General features: G+C 40.3%; 1 protein-coding gene and 2 long non-coding RNA genes across 4 annotated transcripts; all 3 read right to left on the bottom strand.

Annotated features, from left to right (window-relative positions):
• Positions 1-4,374: 4,374 nt before the first annotated feature.
• LOC121795746 lies at positions 4,375-5,955 on the bottom strand. Its single transcript, XR_006049626.1, has 3 exons — positions 5,889-5,955; positions 5,727-5,809; positions 4,375-4,422 (listed from the first exon to the last, which is right to left on the bottom strand). It is a non-coding gene; the product is annotated as an uncharacterized LOC121795746 (long non-coding RNA).
• Positions 5,956-8,725: 2,770 nt separating this feature from the next.
• LOC121795594 lies at positions 8,726-10,352 on the bottom strand. The gene is made up of 3 exons (XR_006049585.1): positions 10,241-10,352; positions 10,078-10,160; positions 8,726-8,773 (listed from the first exon to the last, which is right to left on the bottom strand). It is a non-coding gene; the product is annotated as an uncharacterized LOC121795594 (long non-coding RNA).
• Positions 10,353-24,196: 13,844 nt separating this feature from the next.
• On the bottom strand, positions 24,197-25,744 carry LOC121793465 (GATA transcription factor 15-like). 2 transcript variants are annotated; one of them, XM_042191476.1, is made up of 3 exons: positions 25,304-25,744; positions 24,995-25,132; positions 24,197-24,716 (listed from the first exon to the last, which is right to left on the bottom strand). In XM_042191476.1, exons 2-3 carry the CDS (start codon positions 25,112-25,114, stop codon positions 24,399-24,401), a joined length of 438 nt encoding a protein of 145 aa, XP_042047410.1. In that variant the 5' UTR covers positions 25,115-25,132; positions 25,304-25,744; the 3' UTR covers positions 24,197-24,398. The 2 variants fall into 2 exon arrangements, with proteins under 2 accessions (XP_042047410.1, XP_042047409.1); XM_042191475.1 differs by having other exon boundaries at positions 25,224-25,735.
• Positions 25,745-27,347: the final 1,603 nt, after the last annotated feature.

The following is a 27,347-nucleotide window of genomic DNA, read 5'->3' as shown; positions in this document are numbered from 1 at the left end:
AATTTATAATGTCGAGACATTTTCTAGAAAACATTTTTTTCTAAAACTTCCAATATTCACAATAAAAACATAACAAAAAAAAATTATTTAACAATAATTACTAAAATCATGAAATGAAATTGAGAAAAAGCACCCTCCACTATGAGTAGCCTTTGAAAGTATAATAAAATGGTAAGGCTGTCGGTGCAACTTTTGCACTCTCATAAAGTATCACACCAAATCAAAATTGGATTCTTTCCACTAAATTTGTATTTCCCCCACCCTGTTTCAATTAGTCTAATTGTTTTCATGATTATTTAAGAGAATAAAATTACACCAAAAATATTTATATTTAACATAGTATTTAATAGTAAATGACTAAATTAAAAGCTACACAATCTCCGAAAAAATGCAAACCAAATCAAATGAAAAGACCGGAGAGTATATTCTCTCATATTCCACTTACATATAGTATTTCAAAAGATTCATAATCATAAACCATATTCTCTCCGTTTCATTAATAGAGTTATTTTTTCTAACAAAAAATAGGAGTGAAACATTTTTCCACTATTATTTTTCCATTCTTTTACTTTATTATTTTAGCTTTTTTTCCTTTACTTTGTTATCTTTTTATTTAATACATTACACACTTTTTATTCTTAATCTTCGTGCTAAAAAGAAATGACTCAACTACTATAAAACAACGGAATATTAATTTATCCACAAAATAAAAATTAAAATGAAAGAAAATATGAAAAACCCAATAAAAAGTGGAAAAGAATGGTCTTTATTATATTCCACTTTATTCCACTCCCCTTTTTATCCTTCCTTAATGAAGTCATAAAGCCATATTACATTATATTGTAGCTTCAAAGCCGAGTGACCCTCTCTCATTTCTTCACTTCCCATTTCATGAAATAATCCCACTAAAAATACCATCATTTCATTTCTCTCCACCATCAAGAAAATGACGCAAAACCACCACCAAAAACTCAAATTTCTATTCTATTTCTCAATTCTATTTCTTGATTCATCAAGAAATGTGAGAGCAAATTGGGAGGGATCCAAATACCAAATCGAATGCACAATGTGCTCCGCTTGCGACAACCCATGCAACTCCGCATCGCCGCCGCCCCCTCCTCCGCCGACAACTCCGACCAACATCTGCCCTCCGCCGCCGTCCCCTCCCAGATCCGGCGGAAACTACTACAGCTCGCCGCCGCCGCCGCCCTCCTCATCATACTACTACCAGCCGCCGCCCTCCGGCGGCTTCTACAAGCCGCCGCCGCTGATCCCATCCGGCCCCACGACGCCGCCGCCAAACCCCATTGTCCCTTACTTCCCTTATTATTACTACAATCCGCCTCCATCTTCTTCTTCCTCATTAAAAAAACTCTCTTTTTCTCTCTCTCTCATCGCTCTTCTTCTCTCTACCTTCTTTTACTAAAACTTTTTTTTTTCTAAGAAAAAAAATTCAGCATTTAAAAAAAAAAATGTCGAATTCACAGATCTTCAATCTTGCTAAGCAGCCCTTCAATTCAGAAATTGTTCGGTGGAATCGAACAATTTCTCGATTTTTCTTAGTTGAAAGCTGATGGAAATGGAGTGGAGTTCCAAGAATGCCCCTGATTCCGGCGTCACTTTCGAGAAACAAGGAGGATTGTGGAGGGCTTTTCTGGAAGAGGCTATTAATCAAGGAGAGAAGTCTGTAAATTCTAGACAATTTTAATATGATTAGGTCTATTTTTTTTAATTATTTTGTTTAGTTACAAGTATCAATAGTTTTTTTTTTGTAAGAAGATCAGTCACTTATTACATGATATATGAAGGTTTCTTCATCTTTTTATGTTACTCTTATTAATTAATGTTTAATTCAACATAATTATGTGAACACAATATTAAAGTAGATTTGATGCTCAATAAAACCAATAATTGCAGAGCTTTTTGGTACTTTATTTCTAAATTTTGATAAAATTTAGTAGAGATTAATGATGTTTTGAACCGAACATTGAATAGAAGCATACCTGTCATAATAAAAGCTACTCCTACCATAGTCTATAGATATGCTAAATGCAGTGTATCATTGTTGTCTTTGCCTTTGTCTTAATTATTAGTTAGTTGAGTAAAATAATAAGTACTCCACTATTCATTTTGTGTTTTATAACTGTTTATTAATATTTTATAGCAGTGACATATCTTGATTTAGTTATTATTAATGCACATACACCATCAAATAATTCGAAAATCGAAAGTGATGTTAGATGTATATTGTGAAATAAGACTAAAGTCGTTGCTTGGATCATGCAACTTTTGCATTTTAAAATTGAAAGATTTAACTTTCCAGCTTGTCTACATATGGTTGCATGGCTGGCTCCAGTTATATCTAGAAGGTGAAGCTTAATTATTTGCATTATTTCTATAGATTAGTACTACTACATAAATTTGTGTTACTAGTATAACATTTTAAATTGAAAATTAGTACTACTATACTTTCTAATTGATCAAGGTTTTAGGTCGCCTAATTAATACTATTACAGTTAAAGATTAAATTGAGTTAACTTTTTTTTGGTATGTCTTGCTTGTTGTTTCACTCACCTAATATTACGACTTGAGTCATGTTCTATGAAAAAACAAGTTATTTAATTTGTGGTTCGATACACTAAAAGTTCAATTGACAATTAAAACACGAGACAGAAGTCATTTTTTGAGAATTACAAGCGTTATTTTAGTATATTTACTTTACAAAACTTAGAGCATCCGCAACGGAGGACGTCCCGGAGGACGTTGGACCAACGTGCTGGACGTTCGCCATTGGGCGTGCGCCAGGCGGACGCGGATGTCGCTTGCGGACACCGCAGATCCGAGGCTTTCCGACGACATCCGTCCCGATTTTTTATTTTTTATTATTCTTAAAACTTTATATATACGGTTCGTTGAACTTCATTTCATTCGCACCACTTGTTTTAACGAGTTTCTCTCTGTCTGTACGTTTCTATTAGTATATACAAAAATCTCAATTTTCACAGCTGCATATTTAATAGCGACTTCCTAACTAGGTGCCATAAGAGCATCTCCAATGGAGGCTAGCGGATAGGCTAGCCGATCGCGGGGGCTAGCCGATCCGCTAGCCGCCATTGCGGGCTCGGAATCGGCTAGCCGATTTTTTTTATTATGTAATTTTTTATAATTTACTTTTATTAATTTAAATAAAATTATTATATTTTTCCGTATCTGTGTCGTAAATTTAATTCCGTATTTGCGTGATTGTAATTTTTAATTATGTAATTCCGTATGTATTTTTTATAATGTACTTTTTTTAATTTAAATGAAATTATTGAATTTTCCCGTATCTGTGTCGTAAATTTAATTCCGTATTTTGTGTGATTGTTAATTATTTGTTTTTTATAATTTTGTTTATTGTGACTAACCTATTACTTGTCCAGTTGCTTGTCATGATGATGTGACAAGAGGAGTTTTAGTCCTGATAATTTGGCAGAAGGAGTTTGTGGCTTGGCCAGCCGATTTACCATTGGAGATGCTCTTAAGCTATCCTAAAAATATGTTTCAACTTTTTTAGTACAGAGTTCATCACTCATCCACTATGAATCAAAGCCACATTTTTCCAATTTATTTGAATTAATTGTACTGGTATGATCGCCAACACTAAAAATTAAATTGTACAATTAGCAAACCACAGAATGACCAAAAAATGTCGATCCAGTTACCAATTTTCAATTATCTAATTCAAATGCCCTAATTTTTTTTTTATAAAAAATCGACTTTAGGAACCGCAGAAAAAAACAATCACTCTCTCCAGTAACAAAATTGAAGAAACAATCAGGGTTCTTAAATTGCCCAAAATTTAAAAATCTGAGCTCGTAACTAACAATTAGTGTGTAGTGTAGATGAGCAGATGAGAGATGGACCTTATCTTCGTATTCGGACTCTTCCATAGCGAGAAGGAGCTCGTCGTTGTGGGGCTGCCGCCACTGCGCCGGCAAAAGATACGACGTCGGAATAACCCTCGTTGACGATGGGAACTGGTATCCTGAAATCCTGAAAGTAATAATAATAATAATAATAATAATAATAATAATAATAATAATAATAATAATAATAATAATAATAATAATAATAATAATATAATTGTCACGCCCGCATTTTCTAAGGATAGAAAACACGGTTGATCGCGACTAGGGGAGGGTTAAAGAAGCGGGGAAGAAAGGGGAAATCAACACAACTCAACTATAGCCTGAAACAAATGGGAATAGCTCGAATAAAATCAGAGTATCTCAACAATCAACAACTCAAAAGAAACAATATTTAGCGGAAGCATTTCGAGAGTAGAATAATGTTACGTATGAAGACACAACATCTTCTAGACATTTGATAGACATTCTTCACTTTTATGCTCAACACCCACCGCGCTCGTCACCGCTCAACCTGCACATTTTTAAAAAGAAATGCAGGGCTGAGTACTTGATGCACTCTGTGGACTCATGCCGAAAATATTTTATAAAAAGTATTTATCATGCCACCATTGAGTGACCTTGGGGTTTTAACTTTAGAAATCGCCCAAGACACTAAAAACATTTCCATTGTAAAATTCGGTTGATCAACCATTTTCCCATAGCTATCTCCCATATCTGATCCATTGATGACAAGGAACGTGGCCACATTCCAAGTCATTAGAATGGCCGACCCGAAAGACGGCTCACGATCTCCATAGGTGTACACTAGCCTGAATAGGGACTCACTCCCTAGACAGACCCGAATTCGATTATCCATTGATGGCAAAAGCCACATCAGATAGGTTCCATAGAATAAAACAAAACACGGCATGACAAATATTCATATCATTTTCACATAAAAATATACTTAGGGCATTGCCCATATTTAAAAAGAAAGCCCACATCGTTCTCTTACAATTCTTAACTTGAAAACTCTCTCACTTCACCTTAACTCGCTTGCGAAAGAAAATCCTTTTGAAATAAAATAATAAACTCATCAAACTCAAGAAAACATCTAATTAGAATGCATGCATGCTATGTGTGTGCTCGTTTAAATCCCTAACTCATTCTAAAGGAAATTTCTAAATCCTCTTATACAAAAACTCGGATCGGCATCAGCGCGGGAAAATATTCAATTAACTGACCTAAATTAATTAACTCTATAAATAAGGATCTCCAACCCATCATCACGTAACTATCTTCTTCTCTCTCTGCCTCAACTTTCAAAACTCTCATTCTCTCTAAACCTTACTCCACACTACTTTATTTTTAACAATTATTTATATACTCCCTATCCATCACAAAATGGATAAAGTCAAAAACTAAAAAGAAATCAACGTAACACATGTATATACTCCACTATACTACTACTATCTCTCCCCTCGTTCTCCCTCTATCTCTCACTCTTCCGTCTCAAATTCTCACGCCCTCCATCTGCTCAAATCAAAATGACAGCAAAACACCCAGCAACAAACTCTCTTTCTCTCCCGGCGGTAAGTCCTCCCCCCTTTATTTTATAAGATTCCAAATCTGTTTTTCACAATTTCTTTTCTTTAAGTTTAGAAGTGGTTCATAGGGCCAAAAATTACTGCAGGTAGATTCAAGATCGTAACTTTAGCACCAATGCATCATTCGTCAAGTTTCAGAAATTTCCTAGTTAAATCCAGATTTGGCAGTGAACTAAAGTGCTATGTCATGGAATGGGATGCAGGAGATTCACAAAAAAAATGGATATACCTTTGGAAAGAGGAGAACAAATTGAGATTTGCAGGGAGGATTTGGGTTCACAGACAGGCTGCTCGATTTTTTTTTCCTCTCAACTGTGACAAGAAAAAATATGGTGCTATGGGTTTAAGATCCAGATAGTTGTATACACTGAATTGAAGTGGAAGATTATACCTTTGTTGGAAGGGAAGAAAACTGCAGGAGCGATAGGTTGCTGAGATTGTGGGAGGAAAAGTATAAATAGAGTTAACAAAGTATTTTGTTGGAGATTTTTAAGGAGAGTAGGAGATATGGAGAAAACCGTATAGTAATGGGATTGGGAGATATTTATTTGACTCAAATTTGACTGCAGGAGAAATAAAATAATTTTTTAATGTTTCGGCTTCTTAAAAAAAAAAAATTCCATAGGCTCTCAAAATAAAACGGAACGATAGTTGGCTAAAAAAAAAATTCGACAGTAATCCAAAAGCAACTTAAAGGAATAAGGGAAAGTCGGGCGTTACAATCTACCCATCTTAACAAAAATTTCGTCCCAAAATTTGCAAAAATATAACTAAACGTTTCCTAGTACTCTCCATCTTATCTTCAAATTCTCAAGCGTATTCCTTGCAACCACAATGTTACTATTGGTTTGGGGGTGGAGCTGGGTCTCCTCTTGGGTCGGCTTGAATTGCTTGAAGTTGTGGGCGTGGTCCTTGGTCGTTTTGCCTTACACCTACTCCAACATTCTTACTTGGGCAATCTCTAGAGAAATGGCCATTTCCACCACAGTTGTAGCATCCATCAAACTTGAGTCTACACTCTCCACGGTGGTTCCTAAAGCATATAGTGCATGGAGGAATCCTAGGTCGGAAATTACCCCTCTGATTGGGAGCAGTCTGGATATGTTGTTGCCTCTTATTTTCATATGGACCCTGATCCCCATCCCATTTCCTCTTGTCTTGAGAGTTATGTTGTTGTTGTGGTGTTGGTGGTGTAGGATTCGCTACCGTCTCATCCTTTGGCAGTGCCTCTTCCACATCTAAAGCGCAACTCAAAATCTCGGAGTATGTAACTCCTCTACGGCTGGCCACGGCTACTCTTATTTCGTGTCTAAGGCCAGAACGAAATTTTTCAGCCATTTTCTCATCTGTGTCTACTAACTCGGGCGTATATCGGGTCATTTCACAGAGAGCACGGTCGTACTCCGTCACCGTCATGCTTCCTTGTTTTAGGGTGTGGAACTCAACTATCTTTGCCCGTCTGTAGCTCATGGGAATGTACTTGTTGTACACCTCCTCCTTGAATTCATTCCATGTCAGCGCCTCACGGCGTGCGGGGTTCATTGTCCTTCGCTTAGTATCCCACCAAAAATCGGCAGGCCCAGTTAATTGAAAAGTCACACAAGCGAGACGTTCCCTATCTGTGCACTCCATAAACTCGAATATACGCTCGAGGGCGCGTATCCAGGCCTCTGCCTTTGGTGGCTCTCCAAGTCCATCAAACTGTGGGGGGTTTTGCTTCAAAAATGTCTTGATGTATCCTTTTTCTCGAGGTGGAGGTGTGGGTGGTGGTGGTGGCGGGGGTTGATTTCCAACACTCTCCTCGGACCGTTCCTCCCCATTGCGCCCTACTCGTGGACCACGTCCACGTCCGTCTCCACGTCCACGTCCATCTCCACGTCCACGTCTCGGTGGCATTCTGTTTCATAGGCTCACGAGTTAGTACGGTTGTTCATATTCCAACTTCACCACTTTCATATCTTTTCATACATCATAATACTGACTTCTCTTCTCATTCTTCGATTTTCCTTGACTCGTATTTTTGATAAATTAGGGATTCGCCCCACACTTTCAGATTGTCGTTCATTTTTGTCACTCGGGAAAGTGATAGATTATCTCAACTTAAAACTACGGTTTGCGTGTATTCGATCTAGCCTACAACATAAGCACTCTATGTTCGCCACATACTTCATCATCTCTCATCTCAACATCTACCACAATTAACGTCATTCATACCACAAGATAAACACACAACATTTTCACATCTCATAGCTAAACACTTTCGCACCTCACATTTGCATTCATAAAATTTTGACACAAAAGCTTTCTTCAAACTCTTTCACACTTTCCTAAAATTTCCACATCTCACTTTTAAAGTAAAAGTTTTGACTCAAAACAAAAATATACTTTCGCATCAACTTTCATCCATCGTATAAAACACTTCATAGAATAACGCATCATACTTTGCACCTCATAACATAAATATTATCACACTTCCCTAGATCAATTTTCCAAACGAGAAAGTTAAAACTATTTTTCTCGAAACTCAAAAATTTTCGAATAATTCATAAACACAGTATTTCCATTGATCAATTTTCTTTTCATAAAAGATAAATCACCCCATTGCAAAACATACATCTTTCTATCACCGTAGATTTTCATCTTCTCGCAAAACACACACACACCTATATATACCATAGCTCCTCTATCCCATTGTAAAAACATACTTTGTTTTCATAACCATAGCTCTTCTCATCTCATTTCCTGAAAACTTTCTCATAAAGATTTTTTTTTCATAAAAAAAAATTACCTCTTTCTTGATTGAGCGCGGTGAAGCGGGATGTTGAGCCTTCAATGCACAATTATTATTATCATTATTATTTTTATTATTATCATTATTATTATTATCATTATTATTTTAGTCTAGCGAAACAAGTCTAGACTAAGTCAGAAAAAGACTCTCGGGTCCAGAGCGGAAAGAAAAATTGCTCTGATACCACTTTGTCACGCCCGCATTTTCTAAGGATAGAAAACACGGTTGATCGCGACTAGGGGAGGGTTAAAGAAGCGGGGAAGAAAGGGGAAATCAACACAACTCAACTATAGCCTGAAACAAATGGGAATAGCTCGAATAAAATCAGAGTATCTCAACAATCAACAACTCAAAAGAAACAATATTTAGCGGAAGCATTTCGAGAGTAGAATAATGTTACGTATGAAGACACAACATCTTCTAGACATTTGATAGACATTCTTCACTTTTATGCTCAACACCCACCGCGCTCGTCACCGCTCAACCTGCACATTTTTAAAAAGAAATGCAGGGCTGAGTACTTGATGCACTCTGTGGACTCATGCCGAAAATATTTTATAAAAAGTATTTATCATGCCACCATTGAGTGACCTTGGGGTTTTAACTTTAGAAATCGCCCAAGACACTAAAAACATTTCCATTGTAAAATTCGGTTGATCAACCATTTTCCCATAGCTATCTCCCATATCTGATCCATTGATGACAAGGAACGTGGCCACATTCCAAGTCATTAGACCGGCCGACCCGAAAGACGGCTCACGATCTCCATAGGTGTACACTAGCCTGAATAGGGACTCACTCCCTAGACAGACCCGAATTCGATTATCCATTGATGGCAAAAGCCACATCAGATAGGTTCCATAGAATAAAACAAAACACGGCATGACAAATATTCATATCATTTTCACATAAAAATATACTTAGGGCATTGCCCATATTTAAAAAGAAAGCCCACATCGTTCTCTTACAATTCTTAACTTGAAAACTCTCTCACTTCACCTTAACTCGCTTGCGAAAGAAAATCCTTTTGAAATAAAATAATAAACTCATCAAACTCAAGAAAACATCTAATTAGAATGCATGCATGCTATGTGTGTGCTCGTTTAAATCCCTAACTCATTCTAAAGGAAATTTCTAAATCCTCTTATACAAAAACTCGGATCGGCATCAGCGCGGGAAAATATTCAATTAACTGACCTAAATTAATTAACTCTATAAATAAGGATCTCCAACCCATCATCACGTAACTATCTTCTTCTCTCTCTGCCTCAACTTTCAAAACTCTCATTCTCTCTAAACCTTACTCCACACTACTTTATTTTTAACAATTATTTATATACTCCCTATCCATCACAAAATGGATAAAGTCAAAAACTAAAAAGAAATCAACGTAACACATGTATATACTCCACTATACTACTACTATCTCTCCCCTCGTTCTCCCTCTATCTCTCACTCTTCCGTCTCAAATTCTCACGCCCTCCATCTGCTCAAATCAAAATGACAGCAAAACACCCAGCAACAAACTCTCTTTCTCTCCCGGCGGTAAGTCCTCCCCCCTTTTTTTTATAAGATTCCAAATCTGTTTTTCACAATTTCTTTTCTTTAAGTTTAGAAGTGGTTCATAGGGCCAAAAATTACTGCAGGTAGATTCAAGATCGTAACTTTAGCACCAATGCATCATTCGTCAAGTTTCAGAAATTTCCTAGTTAAATCCAGATTTGGCAGTGAACTAAAGTGCTATGTCATGGAATGGGATGCAGGAGATTCACAAAAAAAATGGATATACCTTTGGAAAGAGGAGAACAAATTGAGATTTGCAGGGAGGATTTGGGTTCACAGACAGGCTGCTCGATTTTTTTTTCCTCTCAACTGTGACAAGAAAAAAATATGGTGCTATGGGTTTAAGATCCAGATAGTTGTATACACTGAATTGAAGTGGAAGATTATACCTTTGTTGGAAGGGAAGAAAACTGCAGGAGCGATAGGTTGTTGAGATTGTGGGAGGAAAAGTATAAATAGAGTTAACAAAGTATTTTGTTGGAGATTTTTAAGGAGAGTAGGAGATATGGAGAAAACCGTATAGTAATGGGATTGGGAGATATTTATTTGACTCAAATTTGACTGCAGGAGAAATAAAATAATTTTTTAATGTTTCGGCTTCTTAAAAAAAAAAAATTCCATAGGCTCTCAAAATAAAACGGAACGATAGTTGGCTAAAAAAAAAATTCGACAGTAATCCAAAAGCAACTTAAAGGAATAAGGGAAAGTCGGGCGTTACAATAATGATCCATATGTTTCATGAAGATCATATGTTTCACACACAAGTTGTCAGGTTGTATATATTTAAACCTGTAATTCTACTATAACCAACTCTATAACAATTGTAAAGTGACTAGGAAAATGTAATCTCTTTTACAGTTAAATGATGGGATACGGACTAAACAACTAAACAATAATTGCGAGTCCAATAGCAGTGACGGCCCATCAGCCCAAAACCCAAGAAAGAGTATCAGTTCGGCACAACCAAAGAGTTCGGTCATAGCCTATAGCTCGGTAAAAGTCGACCAATCGAGCTCAACTCTCAGATCGGCAAAAGCTGATATCAGTTCGGCACAACCAAAGAGTCCGGTCACAGCCTATAGCTCGGTAAAAGCCGACCAATCGAGCTCAACTCTCAGATCGGCAAAAGCTGATCGGCAAAGTTCAGCAGTTCGGTCTCAGTATTCGACCGAACAAGGAGATAGTGGACCCATGCAGGATCTCCACGACCTCCATTACACCCACGATCTATTTAGTGGTATTAAGCAGTTATCAACCCCACTACCAGGGCTGCAAACCACGATCTTAGTTCGAATGTATAAATAGAACTTAGATCAGATAGACCAGGGTTAAGCTCTCTAGATCCTGAATCTTATAGCAAATCAGTATTGTAATCTGTAAGCGAGACCAAGCAATACAAATTTGCCCTCTCTTCTTCCCGTGGACGTAGATTTACCTCAGTAAATCGAACCACGTAATTTCCCGTGTTGTGATCATTTATTACTTGCATTTACTCCCATCAAAAATTCGCCACATCATCACTGGCGCCGTCTGTGGGAAACAGAGAACCAAAACTGTGATAAAAGCGAGTTTTTGATCCTTTTCCACCAAAAAAAAATGCATACCAGATCACATAATACCCGTACTTCCGTCCGTGATGAAGGTGAGGAAGCTAGTCCAGCCCGCAGGTCTGGAAAACAGCCTCGGGAGAAATCTGCCTCCAGTTCTCACGGTGAAAGAACAAACCACTCAAAAAGTCATCGCACCGAGCCTCCCCAGCAGCTCGCTTTGAATGAGGCTGTCAAGTCGTTCTTGGCTGAGAAGCAGGATGAGTTCTTAACATTCCTGCAAAAGAGCCAGAAGCCGGAGAAGAAAACGGCGGATTCTCCCTCCCCCTCCAGACATGAAAGTCACTACCGCAGTAGTGTCGCACCTTCCAGGAGAAAGAATCCTCACCACCGACATGTTCCTTCTCCTCCTTGTTACCGAAATCACAGGAGAACTCCATCTCCACCATACCGGAGAGATGTCGGATTCGCTATGTATGGAGCGCTGAAGACTCCATTCTCGGATGATATCACCAGAACTCCATTGCCACAGAATTACCGAACTCCGTCAATGACTTATGACGGGTTAGTGGATCCTCATGATTTCCTGGGACGCTATCAGTATAATATGGCGAACCAAGGTCTCAATGAGGTTCACATGTGTAAGCTGTTTCCCGAGCTGCTTATCGGGAACGCAAGAAGGTGGTTTGACAGCCTCCCTCAAGGGAGCATTAGATCTTACAGAGATCTAATGGATGCTTTTCACAGGAGATTCTTCCAGAAAGCGGAAGCCCGAATCACTTCGGCTCAACTGCTTTCTATACGTCAAGGTCGCGATGAAAAAATTAGCGACTTCATGACGAGATTCCACAAGGAATGCCTACAAGTAGATGATCTCAATGATCTACTTGTCATTTCGGCATTCCAAAATGGAATTCTGCCCGGAGCTCTCTACAGAAAGCTCGTTGAGTGCAGTCCGCAAACAGCTCAAGAGATGTGGGACATTGCGGACCAGTTTTCTCGTGCCGATGAGGCGGACCGTCGAAAACGGTCTTTAGACAGCTCATCCAGAGGAGACAAAAAGAAGCCCGATCATAGCGATCAGGGGCTTCCTCGCCGAACTCCTTTTGAAAGAATTCAAAGGGCACCGGTACAAGGCAGATTGGGACCACGTCTCGATCTTGAGAAACCGCCCGCTCAGTTCGTACCATTGAACAAGTCGAGAGCGGAAATTTTCGAACTGCATTCTGATATGTTCGAAAAACCAAAGCGGATGACGAAATCAGCCACGCGCCGAAGTCAGGATACGTACTGCTCCTACCATCAAGACCACGGTCACGATACCGAGGAGTGCCGAAATTTGGCAGCAGGTATTGATGTTCTTGTGAAAGCAGGGACGTTAAAAAAATACCAAAGCAAGCTGCCGAAGAAGAATAAGAAACAGAGAGGTGCGAACTGCGCTCCTCAGGATCCTAAAAGGCAACAGGATCCCGAAGACGATGACGAGCCGCAATATGACGGAGTAATCCAGACTATTGACGCTCTCCCAGCCGGGAAGACTAAGTCGTCTCTAAAAGCAGAACGCAGAGGCGTCTATCGAGAGGAGCCTATGCATAAAAGGCTGAAGAAGGAGGAAGTAATCACGTTTTCAGATGCAGATCCCGTCCCGGCCATTTCTCCTCATCAAGACGCGATTGTCATTCAGGCCGGAGTGGCAAACAAACTGATCCACAGAGTGTTTGTGGATACAGGAGCGTCGGTTAGCATTCTTTTTAAAGAATGTTTTGATAAACTGGAAGTGGATCCAGCTCGGCTCAGTCCGGGCCCACTTCCTCTGAAAAGTTTCGCCCAGGAAGACACCCGCCCTGAAGGTACTATCAGCCTTCCGATTACGGTGGGAAGAGCGCCTACTAGCTCCAGTACGATGATCGAGTTTTTTGTGGTAAAAGCTCGGTCCCCGTATAACATCATCCTGGGAAGAGACTGGCTCAACACAGTTCGGGCCATTTGCTCTACTTATCACCTCACAATCAAGATCCCCACTAAAGGAGGGATTGCAGTCATCCGAGGTGATCAAAAGAGAGCAAAAGAATGTTTGCAGATTGCGCTTAAAAGTGCCGAGCAATCAGATCGGCACCATCAAGCATAGCAATCACAGCAGCCGGAGTCAGAGGCAGGCGAAATGACCGAAGTCACACCGGAGCCGAACTCGATGACAGTTCAGTTATACGAAGATGATCCATCCAGAACGGTCAAGATCGGTTTCGCGGGAACACCTCTGCTCCGGGAAAAGACCATCCAGCTCCTCAAAGAGTACAAAGATGTCTTTGCGTGGTCTCCGTTGGACATGACCGGAGTGTCTTCCGAGGTAATTACACATCGGTTAAATATTGATCCCTCAGTCCGGCCTATAAAACAGAAGCAAAGACTCTTTGCGGCAGAAAGAAATCAAGTCATCCATGACGAAGTCCGCCAATTACTGAAAGCGGATGTATTATTCGAAGTAAAATATCCTTCTTGGGTGGCCAATCCTGTGATGATCAAGAAAAAAGAAGGATGGCGGATGTGCATAGATTTTACCGATCTAAATAAGCACTGTCCTAAAGATTGCTACCCCCTTCCGAACATAGATAAAAAAGTAGAAGCTTTGATAGGCTTCGAAATTTTCTGTTTTCTTGATTTGTATAAAGGATACCACCAAGTTTTAATGGATGAGAATGATGCTTCAAAAACGGCTTTCATTACTGACTTCGGCATTTTTGCTTATAAAAAGATGCCATTCGGTTTAAAGAATGCCGGAGCCACATATCAAAGGATGGTAGACAAGCTATTTCGGCACCTGATCGGAAAAGAGGTTGAAGTCTATGTTGACGACATAGTTGTTAAAAGTAGAAGCACTTTGGATTATGAAGACAATCTCAAATCAACTCTCGACGTGCTCAAAAAAGCCAACCTCAAACTCAATCCCCAAAAATGTACCTTTTTAGTAGATTCGGGAAAGTTTCTGGGTTGTTGGGTTTCAAAGGACGGACTCAAGGCAAATCCCCTAAAGGTTCAAGTTGTTCAGAACATGGCAATGCCGAAGTCCATACATGATGTGCAAAGGCTAACTGGATGTCTAGCCGCACTGAATAGATTCCTTTCCCAAGCAGCCGAAAAGCAACTGCCGTTCTTCAATGTTTGAAGAAGGCACCAAAGTTTGAGTGGGGAGCCGAACAGAAAAAGGCTTTTGACGAACTCAAAAGTTATTTAGCCGAACTCCCTATTCTCTCTGCTCCAACAGATGCCGAAGTGATATTCTTATATTTAGCGGCATCAGATCAAACCATTAGCGCGGTACTTGTACGAGAAGAAGGCCTAAAGCAGCGTCCTATCTACTTTACAAGCCGAGCATTAAGAGGTCCCGAAACAAGGTATCAACCTCTGGAAAAAATTGCTCTGGCATTAGTAAATGCAGCAAGGAGACTGCGGCCATATTTCTATGCTCACAAGGTATGCGTCTTAACCGATCTTCCACTTCGGCAAGTTTTGACTAAGCCTGAAGCATCAGGCAGAATTGCCAAGTGGGCCATAGAGTTGGGAGAACATTCAATAGAATATCTACCTCGGAAAGCCATCAAGGGACAAGCCTTGGCAGATTTTCTGGTAGAGGCAAAGTTCGATCAAGCAATCCCTATTATTGCCGAACAGAAAAGCCCTACCAATGATGAACCAACACAGCCCCAGGAACCCGAAGTAGAGCCGCCGGACTGTTGGATTGGATTCGTAGATGGAGCTTCGAATAAGACGGGAAGTGGAGCTGGTATTCTACTTATCGCTCCCGACGGACACGAGGTAACTTATTCACTTCGGTTCTTATTCCCAACCACTAATAACGAAGCCGAATACGAAGCCCTTCTTGCCGGACTTCGGTTAGCGCAAAGTCTATTTATCAAATCTCTCAAAATCCATTGTGATTCACAAGTCATAGTGAATCACATGTTGGGTACAAGTGAAGCCCGAGATGAAAGGATGAAAAAATACTTGGACAAAGCGCAAAGCATTAGCCGAAGTTTCTCTTATTTTCGGATAATCCGCATTCCCAGAGCGGAAAATGGCCGAGCAGATACTTTAAGCAAGTTGGCCTCATATCCGAGCTCAAAAGTGAAGGAATTACCGCACAGAAGCATTGATGATGCTGAGGTACTTTCAGTAACCAGCTCGCCGAACTGGATGACGCCAATATCAAAGTATCTAGATCAAGGACAACTGCCCGAGGATAAGAGAGAAGCTCGGAAAATCACATGCCGAGCACTTCGGTATGAACTTCATGAAGGAGTCCTATATAGAAAGTCCTACCTTCAACCGTTATTGCGATGTGTAGGACCAGAAGAGACGGACTACATCCTTAGAGAAGTTCATGAAGGATCGTGCGGCAGCCACATCGGAGCTAGAGCTTTAGCTAAAAAAGTTCTGAGATGGGGATATTATTGGCCAACTATGGTACAAGAAGCAGTACAGCTCGTTAAGAAATGTACGAAGTGCCAAATCCATGCAAATATCCCAAGGATGCCGCAGACCGATCTATGTGCTATGCAAAGCCCTTGGCCTTTTATGCAATGGGGCATAGACATAGTAGGACCACTACCACAAGCTCCTCGGCAAATGAAATTCTTGATCGTTGCCGTGGACTACTTCACAAAGTGGGTGGAGGCTGAACCATTAGCTACGATAACGAGCTCGAAGGCATTGGATTTTGTTTGGAAGAACATAGTTTGCCGATTTGGCATACCCCATATCCTCATTTCGGATAATGGGACTCAGTTCACCGACAAGACATTCAAGAATTGGTGCCAAGAGTTGAATATTCAACAGCGGTTCACTTCGGTCTCTCACCCACAAGCAAACGGACAAACGGAAGTAACAAACCGTATTTTGGTGAAAGGATTAAAAGCTCGGTTAGAATAAGCCAAAGGACAATGGGTAGAAAATCTTCCTCAAGTCCTATGGTCTTACCGAACTACACCAAAAACCTCCAACGGTGAAACTCCGTACAGTCTAGTGTACGGCACTGAAGCCGTAATTCCGGTTGAGATCGGCATACCCAGCCCCCGAACACTCAATTTCTCAACAGAACTGAATGATGACGGACTGAGAGCCGAACTAGATCTTGCCGAAGAAAGAAGAGAACTGGCCTGCATAAAAGCAGCCAAGTACAAGGAGCAAGTAACCCGGTATTATAACCAAAGGGTGAAAAAGCTGCAGTTTCAAGTGGGGGATCTCGTATTGAGAAACAATGAAGTAAGCCGAGCAGAAAAGCTGGGCAAACTTGAACCCACATGGGAAGGTCCGTATCGGGTGTCAGAAGTCCTGGGAAAAGGGTCTTATAAATTGACTCACATGTCAGGAGAACAAGTACCCCGAACATGACATATTTCCAACCTCAAGAAGTTCCATTTGTAAGAGACAAGGTCCGGTCAGTCTTGTATCTAGTTCGGTCCTAGGGATATGTGCTTTCATGTTTCTATTTGTCCTTTATGCTGGTCGTTTTATAAAAGTTTAAAATCTTTTTCGTCTTTTTTATTTGTCTTTATGTGCGTTTAGTCTCTATGTGCGTTTTGTCTCTTATAAATATTACTGAGGTATATTGATCTTTAAAGGCTGATCCCCTTTTTAGATCATGTATTAAAGACAATTGTGAGTCCAAGCTTCTAAGGAAGATACAAGACCACAATTCAGCTTAAGAAACAAGCAGTTCGTCTGAAACGGACTGCAATAAGCCGAAAACCACTTCGGTCAACCAGGGAAAGTCCAATCCAAGCGATAAAACTCGCCAAATTAGGACACAAAGGGAAAGTCCAATCCAAGCGATAAAACTCGCCAAATTAGGATACAAAAGGAAAGTCCAATCCAAGCGATAAAACTCGCCAAATTAGGACACAAAGGGAAAGTCCAATCCAAGCGATAAAACTCGCCAAATAAGGACACAAACTAAGTCCGGTCAAAGAAGAGTTTTCTTCATAAGACCGAAGACGAGTCCGGTCAAAGAAGAGTTTTCTTCATAAGACTGAGGACGAGTCCGGCCAAAGAAGAGTTTTCTTCATAAGACCGCGGACGAGTACAATAAATGAAATAAAAAATCGCTGAACTGTAAATACGCAGTGATAGAAGCGAAATGAAAAAATTTCATTTATTAAGTCTTGTTCGGCATACAATTTCGCTGCCCTACGAGAAGGCGTTACACCATTACAAAGGACTATTCTACTGTCCACGGTTGCTAAAGTTGAGCCACCTATCCAAAAAATCCTCATGATGCTGAGTTCGGGTGTTCCGAACAGTTGAAGAATAAGTAGGTCGACGAGATGCTCTGATCGACCTACCGCCCCTTCCCAGAGTCCGGGAAGTTCTAGCACCTCGGCGGCGAAGAGTCTCTTCACGAAGCATCCGCTGATCTTGCTCACTCATAATCACAACTCCTCTACGAACTTCAGGGCGTTCTCGTCTTGACATTTCCGGTTGCTCCGGAGTCCGTTGTTGACTTGGAGTACGTTCTCGTCTTGACGTTTCCGGTTCATCCTGAGTCCGTTGTTGGTTTGGAGTAGAATCTTGAGCAAGTGGATTAGAGGTTTGAGTTGGAGTGTGAGCATCTGTTGGCGGGAAACGCCTAAGGAATCTCTCGATTGAGGGACGCCGGGAAAGAATGATGTCGTACCGAGAAGCCAAGCGCCGCAATGACTTCACAACTTGTTGGCAAGCCGAGCTCTCCAGCGCATTGTTCTTCCGGAGTACATGAAGCTCCTCCCACAGTTCATCAACTTGATTCTGAACTTCAGATATGGTCATTCCCCCGCGCCCGTAGATGAAATCCTCATATGCAGTCCTCTCAGCGATGACAGTGTTCAGCTCGGCCTCCAGATCTTTCTTTATGGACTTTAAGTCCTTATTGTTGGACTCCAGCTCCACTAACCGAGCCAAGAGTTCGTCATACTTCACCTGGTCATCTATGGCTTTTTTCTCAGCTTCGTTTAAAGCCGAAGAGTATAGCCGCTTCCAGTGAAGTACCTCCAGCTCCTTAGAGTTAAGAATACAAAGCAGCTATGTCAGTTCGGCATTTCAGTTTACCGAGCAGGCAGTAAACCACAACAGGAGTAAAAGAGATTACGAAAAGCTATAAAGAAGACACGAGTGTAGAAAGAAGAATTTTTTCATTCACAAGAAAAATTTTTTACACAAGGAGGGCTTCAAGGCCATTTTACAAGGAGAGAGAGAAACTAAACTAAGAGAAGGGAGACGAAATCATACTCCGCCAATTTCGTCTCCGGCTCCTCTGTGGGTTTCAGCCTCCTTCTCCTTGTCTACTTCGGCTTCAGCCTCGGCCTCCCTACTCCCTCCAGCCTGCTCGGTGCCCCCATCGCCGATCTGCTGCACCTTCTGCTCGGCATGCCCGTCGCCGGCCTGCTGATCCGTCTGCTCGGTCTCCTTGCCGGCCTCGTTTTCCTGCCCACCCTCTTCGTTAAAGATTGAAGCGGGTGAAACAGGTCCCAAGGAGGCAAAGATGGCCTCCATGTTCTCGTCCCGGTCAGCGCGGCAGTTACGGACTCTTTCAGCAGAGAGCAGGACCGAGGAAGAAGCAAGCTCCTCAAGGAGCGGCAGACTCTGGAGACGAGCTGAAGTCTCTCGGCCATACAGCTGCAGGACGACTTCGGGTCCCTGCCCAGCGTTATCGGTCATCAATTTCAGCAGATCACCGATAAAGGCCGAAAATTGATTGCTCAAAAAGAGTTTCTCCGCGAAAACACTGAGAGCCTCCCCCTGAGCAACCACGGCGGCAGCCTCCCTCTGTTTAGATTGCTCTCTCTGGATGATGAGCTGGTTTTTGGCACGCTGAGCTTCATCCTGAGCCGAGATCCTAGCGGCCCTTGCCTTCTCAAAGTCTGCCCGAGCCTGTTCGGCCTGGTGACGAGCAGCATTCAACTTCCTCTGCATCTCAGCATAATCGTTGGACGAGCTTGGAGAGCATATTGTTCCTCTGAAAATGGAAAAAGGAAAAAGTCAACAGAGGGGCCACAAAAAATCTAGGAAAAAAGCAAGGCCAGAAAATCAAGAAGAGAATTCACCTCTACAAAGTCCGTTGGCCATGCAAAAGGCTCACAGACATGTTCCGAAGGGGCCGCCAAGACAATGTCTTTCTCCGGCGCTCTTGGGGGTTTCTGAGTCTTCCCCTTCCCCTTTGCCGAAGTCGACTCCGGCTTTTTTGGATCCGAAGAAGAGGTCTTCTGCCTTTTCGGATTCTTCTCGGCATCAGACGCCGAGCCGGTGGCTTTCTGTCTCTCCGGCTCATTAGATTCGGAGGATTTGCGACCGAGCTTGTTTAGCATGTTCACTGCCAAAAAGCAAGAAAACAAGGTTAGTCTTCGTCGTTAAAGCAGTAAAGCATAAAAAAGAAATCCTCACCCTCAGTCTCTTCGTCCGAAGACGAGATATCGAACACGAAGTCACCCTTGACGAGCTCAGATTCCGAGTACTGTTTCCTAATCATAGGAATCTTATTGAGCTCGCCCTCGAGCTCGTTCAACGGTTCTAACCGAGGATGAGGAATTACGGACTTCGGCCCTCTCCAGGGAAAGCCCGGAGCCGCTGTCCTATTGTAAAAAAAGAAACGATTTTGCCATTTCGGCCATTTGGTTTTACAAAAGGCTCTAAAAGGCTGTAAAGGGATCAAGTAAAACCAGGATCCCTTCCTCTTAAACTGAAAGAAATTAAGGATTGCCCTCAGAGACAGATCCTTTCCTAATCTACGCAGTTCGGCGGCAAAGGCCGATAAGTGCCTCCAAGAATTCGGAGTCACTTGACCTAAAGGGAGTTGAAAAAAATCAAGAAGCTCTACAAAGGCAGGGGGAAGAGGGAAACGAAGCCCGCATTCCAAGCAGGCTTCGTAAACGGTGGCGTAACCCTCCGGCGGCGAATCAGCCCTATGAAGGTCGTAGGGAATTACCACTAAACCCCCAGGTAGAAAATATTTTCCGTGTAAGGATATCACAGTATCCTTACTCAAAATGCTCGGAAAATATTCTACCGTCTTCTCCCCGGACTTCTTCCGGCCAGAAGACCCCTTACCCCCCTTCCTACCGCTACCTGATTCAGAAACAGATTCAGAAGAAGAAGACATGATTCTTACTCTCTGATGGTCGAAAGTCTGAAGAAAGTCTTGAAGAAGCGGAAGAAAATTTTTCGAAAAAGGGAGAGAATACAGAAGAAATAATCGCAAAAGTGTTTCCAATGATGAAGAAAGGAAATATTTATCGGATTCGCAAAGGCATTTCAAATTCGTCGCACCGTTTCAAATCCCACTTTTTCCGGATTCTCTGGCCGGATTTGCTGTCACATTTAATGCAGACACGTGCGGAGCACGTCCCCTGACGTTAGCCTCCCCCTTATACTTATCCAAAATGCCGAAGTGATTCACTTCGCTTTTCGGGGGGGTGGTGATGGGATACGGACTAAACAACTAAACAATAATTGCGAGCCCAATAGCAGTGACGGCCCATCAGCCCAAAACCCAAGAAAGAGTATCAGTTCGGCACAACCAAAGAGTTCGGTCATAGCCTATAGCTCAGTAAAAGTCGACCAATCGAGCTCAACTCTCAGATCGGCAAAAGCTGATATCAGTTCGGCACAACCAAAGAGTCCGGTCACAGCCTATAGCTCGGTAAAAGCCGACCAATCGAGCTCAACTCTCAGATCGGCAAAAGCTGATCGGCAAAGTTCAGCAGTTCGGTCTCAGTATTCGACCGAACAAGGAGATAGTGGACCCATGCAGGATCTCCACGACCTCCATTACACCCACGATCTATTTAGTGGTATTAAGCAGTTATCAACCCCACTACCAGGGCTGCAAACCACGATCTTAGTTCGAATGTATAAATAGAACTTAGATCAGATAGACCAGGGTTAAGCTCTCTAGATCCTGAATCTTATAGCAAATCAGTATTGTAATCTGTAAGCGAGACCAAGCAATACAAATTTGCCCTCTCTTCTTCCCGTGGACGTAGATTTACCTCAGTAAATCGAACCACGTAATTTCCCGTGTTGTGATCATTTATTACTTGCATTTACTCCCATCAAAAATTCGCCACATCATCATTAAACCTAATAAAATTTGTTCTATTAAGTATTTAAGCTTTTAATTTAATTACTATTATATTAAAAGATGGTGTTTATATTTATTACTGCGTTGATACCTCAAACTTTTCAGTACTTCGAAGACCTCTACAGCAAAGATTGAATTAGGACATAAACATTAGTAAAAAAGCAAATGAATTTGGTGAAACTCATCAACATGAAATACACTTTTCAATTAGTATATAGAAAAAAGTCATTTATTTTTACATCTAAATAAGGAAGATGTATTAGTGATAATTGTAAATAGTGAAAGGTAACCTTAGCTGGATGGCAATTAATATGTGTGGGGCCCAATGAGAAAACGACAAGTGTCCACGTACAAAAAAAAATTTCAATAACTATATCATATTGTTTATTTCACACTTAATTACAGTACAAATAGTATAACTTTCAAAAAAAAAGGAAAAACGAAAATTAGGAATTGGTAAATTGGGTTCTGATAATTGGACTGTAGGCCCAAACTGACAGGTCCAAAAAATATTTGATTAACACAATACCCAATGCCCTACAAATTTGCGGCATTAAAATCGAAGTAAAATGCAAATATATATGAAAACATCATACTCCCCCGTGTTATGCTATTCACTCTTTCTTAGATCGTAATTCTAATTAGTAATTGAATTTAGTATTTTAATATAATAAGAGAACAAATTCTAATATCTTAATTGAATATCCTAATTATTACTTAAAATATAAATATTGAAAGTAGTTTGAGACAGGCTTAAAAAAATGCGTAAAAAAAATGCAAGTAGTATGAGCTGAACGCAGTATTACTATGTAATCACTTGTGCTTTCACTAGGAACATATTGGCATAAAAATTCACTTATAAACGACTTCCTAGACGTGCAAATTTTATTAGTTTTATTTACTTAATTACAAGGTCAGCATAGTAATAATGTATTTGCAATATAAATTGATAAATGCCGATGATTTGTCTTAAAATATAAATATATTTATTACTTTCGTGTAATCTATAGACTAAAATAGATAAGCATTCGCCCCCATTTACATGCATTCTTGCCTTCCACTTGTTTTTTTTGTTTTAAGAAAAAACAAGAACAATCTAATAAAATAACAAATACTTAAACAATTTTGAAGGAATCTTAATTTTTTAAAGCTAATTGTTTACAAGGTAGGTAGGTAGGCCATATTAAAACACTCCAAATTGTAATTGGTATTTTGGATTATGGGAAAAGGCGACGGAAGTACGTATCTCCCCAAACCGGGTTATCGCAGAAGTAGTCGCGTACTAACCTTGCGGCGGCTTCCTCCCGGTTACGATGGATGTACGTACGGGAGCGTCGTTGGGGTGGCGCGGCTTCTTCCGCCTCCCGTCGTCGATCTTCTTCAAGTGATTGTTCCAATATTTGACGCATTTGTTCATAAGGATCCATTAGTTTGATTAAATTTGGGAAAAGGAAAATATAGTTGATTTGAGATGAAAATTGGGGTGGAAATAGAGAGGAATAGATGTGTGTTTGTGATTGAAATGAGTATGAAATAGGAGTATTTATAAAGTAAATAAATAAAATAAAAATTAAAAAAAAATAAAAAACGGATATAAAAAAAACGGTCTCATTACCGTTGCAAAATTTTTTAATTTTTTTTTATTTATTAAATTCGAATTTTTTTTAAAAAAATTAATTATTGCGTCACCGGACGAAGCCCACTCGCGGGGCAGCGAGTAGGCTGCACGCGTCGAATGGGAGGCCGCCACGTCGCCTCGGCGCGTGGCGGAACGTTCCGTTCCGCGTTCCTCCGGAACGGAACGCGGCACGGCATAGGAACGGCGACGGCACGGAACGGCGACGGAACGCACCCCGCAACGCGTGCCGCCGCGGAACCGTTCCGCCGGAACGGCATAGGAACCGCAACGGCACAGCGTTGCGGGTGCCCTTAGCGGCTGAATAGTTTGACTTCAAAAAGCATTTGTTGATTGGTTGAAATTAGGATTATAGTGGATATGTCTTGTAAAGAAAGTGGAAAAAAAATACCAAGTATAAGTAATGTGTAAAATTTGATACTTTATCTTTAAGAGCTGGACTCATGGTGGAGTGGCTGACTCATATGGAAATGGCAATAAGCAACGCGGGCTTGGCTTGCTAGCCTGTCCTGCATAAACGAGACGGGTGCTAGCCGTGTTGCATGGGACTAGCGGGACGAGATATGAATTTGAAATATTTTACTCTCTTTATAGTCCGAGTATATAATTATACATGTAAACTATATGGATCGGTTGTGGGTGTAAAACTGTAAATGGATATGGAAAATAGAGTGTGGTGGATGCTTTTACAACATCTAATATTCTTCTCAACTAGAAAAATTGTCACTAAATTCACATCAAGGCAAGATCAAATTAAAATATCCAAACTGAAATTTGGGAGGGAAAATTGAGATCAAATTTTTGAGGACGAAAATGGTTTGCCAACAACATAAATTTTGGACCCTGCATTTTCCCTCCAATCTTTCCAATATGGATAGAGTACAGACACAATATAAATTGGACATCTCAGTATCTTTTTTATTACATGGCCCTATACTGCTAAATCTATTTCAATCCCTTCAATGTAAATCTTGTGCAATAAAACATTACATATAACGTTAAATTCATTTCTTGATCATTATTCTTCACAAACATGAATATAACCAACAACAACTAACAAGAATCTCCGAAGAGCAAAACTAATTAATTTATAAGCAAAATTAAATTAGAACAAATTTCGATATTATGCTCTAAAAAGGGGGTTACATTCCGAAAAAGCCCATTCGAGCCTTCTCTCTCACTCGCTCAAACCAAAAGCCCAAGGGCAAAAAAAACGGAAGAGTTGTACAACAACTACACCACTATGTACAACTCCCCTAAGCATAAACCGATCCACACGATAACGCCATCAACAGAAACGCAGCTTGCTCTTCCTCTCCCATTTTCCTCCTCCTATTCGTATTCGATCTCGGTCTCTGCAACGCCACATCTCTACCAAATTCCCACAACTTCTTCTTGAACAAATCCCCAATTTTCCCTGGGGTACTATCGCCGCTGCTGCTGGTACAACTGTTGTTGCTGCTGTTGCTAATCAAACTTTTGCTGGATTTCTTGGTGTTCTTCTCTTCTTTTGTCACTCCCATCAATGCCCTTCTCTTTTTCCTGCTGCGAATTCCACATGCGTTGCAGAGTGACTGCAGGCAAAACAACAACTCAAGATTTAAAAAAAAACGCACTACACACAGTGATAAGCACATGGGGATGGGAACTAATTACACTTCACCTACCAAAGATTTAAAATTTTAAAATAAGGTATCAAAGATCGAAACTTAATAAAATTGGGGGCCCTAGTCGACATACATGTCTGTCACGTGAAATGTCAGTTTTGCCCTTTAATTTATCTAATTATCGAAACTACCAAACTTTGCTAAAATGTGCAGTAAATAAGATCGGAAATAGGGTTTAGTTGTACCTTGGGTCCAGCTGGACCACCGCGCCATAGGGGGGTTTTGGAGGTACCACAGTCTACACATGTCTTCACATTTGAGCCGTCGGATGAAACCCTATCAGGAGTAGGTGTTTGGCTACTCATTTCTTCACACTCCGATCCCTGCAAAATAAGCACACACACTGTCACACACAAAAAATCAGAAATCGGAATCGCGATCGTCGCATTCTGATCATAGTCGGCGATCACTTACTTTATCGCTCAGATCCATCATTAGCTAGTACTGTAATCGAAGATCTGAGACGAACTCAATCGATCAAACTAAGATCGCACCTCGGAGACGCGATGATCCGGCAAAATTGGAGACGGAAACGAAGTAGAAGCAGTAATTGGAGCTCGAAACAGCTTAAACACCGGATCAAAAAACGATAACAGGCCGCGATCGAAGTGAAAAAGTGATCTTCACTGAAGTGAAGTCTCTCAACTTAACTAAGCAAAACGGAGAACTTCGGCTTTCACTCACCCTTTCTCTAACTCAGCAGGCACATGTTGAGGAGAGGAGGAAGGGAAGTAGGGTTTTTGAAAGGTTGGGAGAGGGAAGAGAAATTCGGCTAGAAATTGAGAGATGAGAGGGAAAACCGACAAACAGAGATTCTAGAGGGAGAAAGTGCTCTTTTGGGGGGGCGATTGTGAAAACCCTAAGACGCGCGGGAGTGCGAAATTACGGAAAAGGGCTTTATTTCCAAACAAGTCGTCCGCGCCAAATACTGTGGAAAAAGGCGCCATTGCGAAATTTGTGTGTTTACTGGGAGGGGGGTGTTTTCGGGAAGTCGTTAGAAATATTTTGGTGTTTGCCGCCATTGGAAAAAAAAATTGTATTTGTGGGTTTGCTCAAGACACGCACAAACACACTTTAGTGTGTGACGAAATTTTGAACTATGTTTTCAGAATAGTAAAATAGATAATGGTGGCGTATCACTACTCAAATTATATTTTATTTTGTAAATTTCTTATATGAATAATTGAGGCAATGATTTTAGATAAGTTTGGGAGTATCTTTTTTATGGAATGAATGGAATAAAATGATTTCATTTTTTCTAAAAAAACACTAACTTATTGGTCAAGAAAGAACACACAAAGTTGAGGAATTTAGTCCTAACAAATCTCTACGGTTTCTAATATAGGGATGCTACTTTCGATTTAATTCATGAATATTGAACAACTATAAACTTTGGCTCTCAATTAAAGCTTTCAATTTCAAGTTTGTTTACCGATCTAAATAGTAGATGAACTTTTCGATTTTAACTATATTTTGTAACAACAATCGATCGGATTTTGTCAAGTATGACAATTTGCCTCGTACAAGGCCTTTTTAGCACCAATTTATACTACTCCTATATTTTACTATCATTTTTTCTTCCACACTAAATGCAATGTTTTTTATGTTATTTCATATGTATGTGCTACAAAATCGACGAAGTAGGTAACTATTAATACTAAAAACTCTACTCAAATATACTCCCTCTTTTCATAGTTGATTCATTTCCTATTTCGGAGAATTTCCTTCATAGTTAATTCATTTCTAAATAACGAAAATAATATATGCGCCATCAATGAACAAAGATTACTGTATCACAAATTTATACAATCACACAAAACTCCACAACATCGTCAATTTTCACTCCAACTATGTCTAGTTAATAGATGCGACATTAAGAGTACTCGAATGATCTAAATTTTTAGTACCTCCATGGATCCATCCATCCGTGAAACAAGAAAATTTTCCTATGTAAAGTCGATTAGAAATGTACATTTCTCATAGTACAAGTCTTCCCCAACTTTTCTCATAGTCTTTCCCATTGGAATTTCCATGTACATTTGCAATATCATTCATGGCAATGGAAATGATTTTGTGCTTGACGACCTTAGATCCATCATCTCAATCTTCATCACCTTATACCAAAATATTTTTTATTTGTATCTCCAGTTGAATTCGGCTTGATTTTCACATCCTTAAGAACACTAGATTGTATCAACACATCCCTGACTTACACTTGCCACAAACAAAGGCTATTCTTCAAAAATTCCATCATTTTTTTCCACATTAAATTTCATTGCACTTGATTGAATAACTATCTTACAATGACACCCGAATCTTTATAAAAAAATCCTTTATGTGAAATATCAAGATCAAATCAGAGTCTAATATTTCCCAGTCACTAAAATAAAGAATAAAATGATAGTACTAAAAAGGAAAAAAGACAATTATTACTTATACAATAATAAAATATGAAAAATTAAATTCGGACAAAAATCGCAATCATATGTAGCCTCCCTTTTAATTCTCGGACTATTTGAATTAACCAACCAATTTTAC

Source organism: Salvia splendens, chromosome 3, assembly GCF_004379255.2.
Source record: "Salvia splendens isolate huo1 chromosome 3, SspV2, whole genome shotgun sequence".
Taxonomy (NCBI): Eukaryota; Viridiplantae; Streptophyta; class Magnoliopsida; order Lamiales; family Lamiaceae; genus Salvia; species Salvia splendens.
Note: the sequence above shows the minus strand (reverse complement) of the source record. Positions and strands in the feature narration are given on the sequence as shown.

Bases quoted from the DNA above. Each gene is read 5' to 3' on its own strand.
- LOC121793465 (XM_042191475.1), bottom strand. From the start codon at position 25,244: ATGATGGATCTGAGCGATAAA. The intron at 25,133-25,223 runs GTAAGTGATCGC...CTTATTTTGCAG, and splicing joins TGATGGATCTGAGCGATAAA to GGATCGGAGTGTGAAGAAAT. The intron at 24,717-24,994 runs GTACAACTAAAC...TTTTGCCTGCAG, and splicing joins GTGGTCCAGCTGGACCCAAG to TCACTCTGCAACGCATGTGG.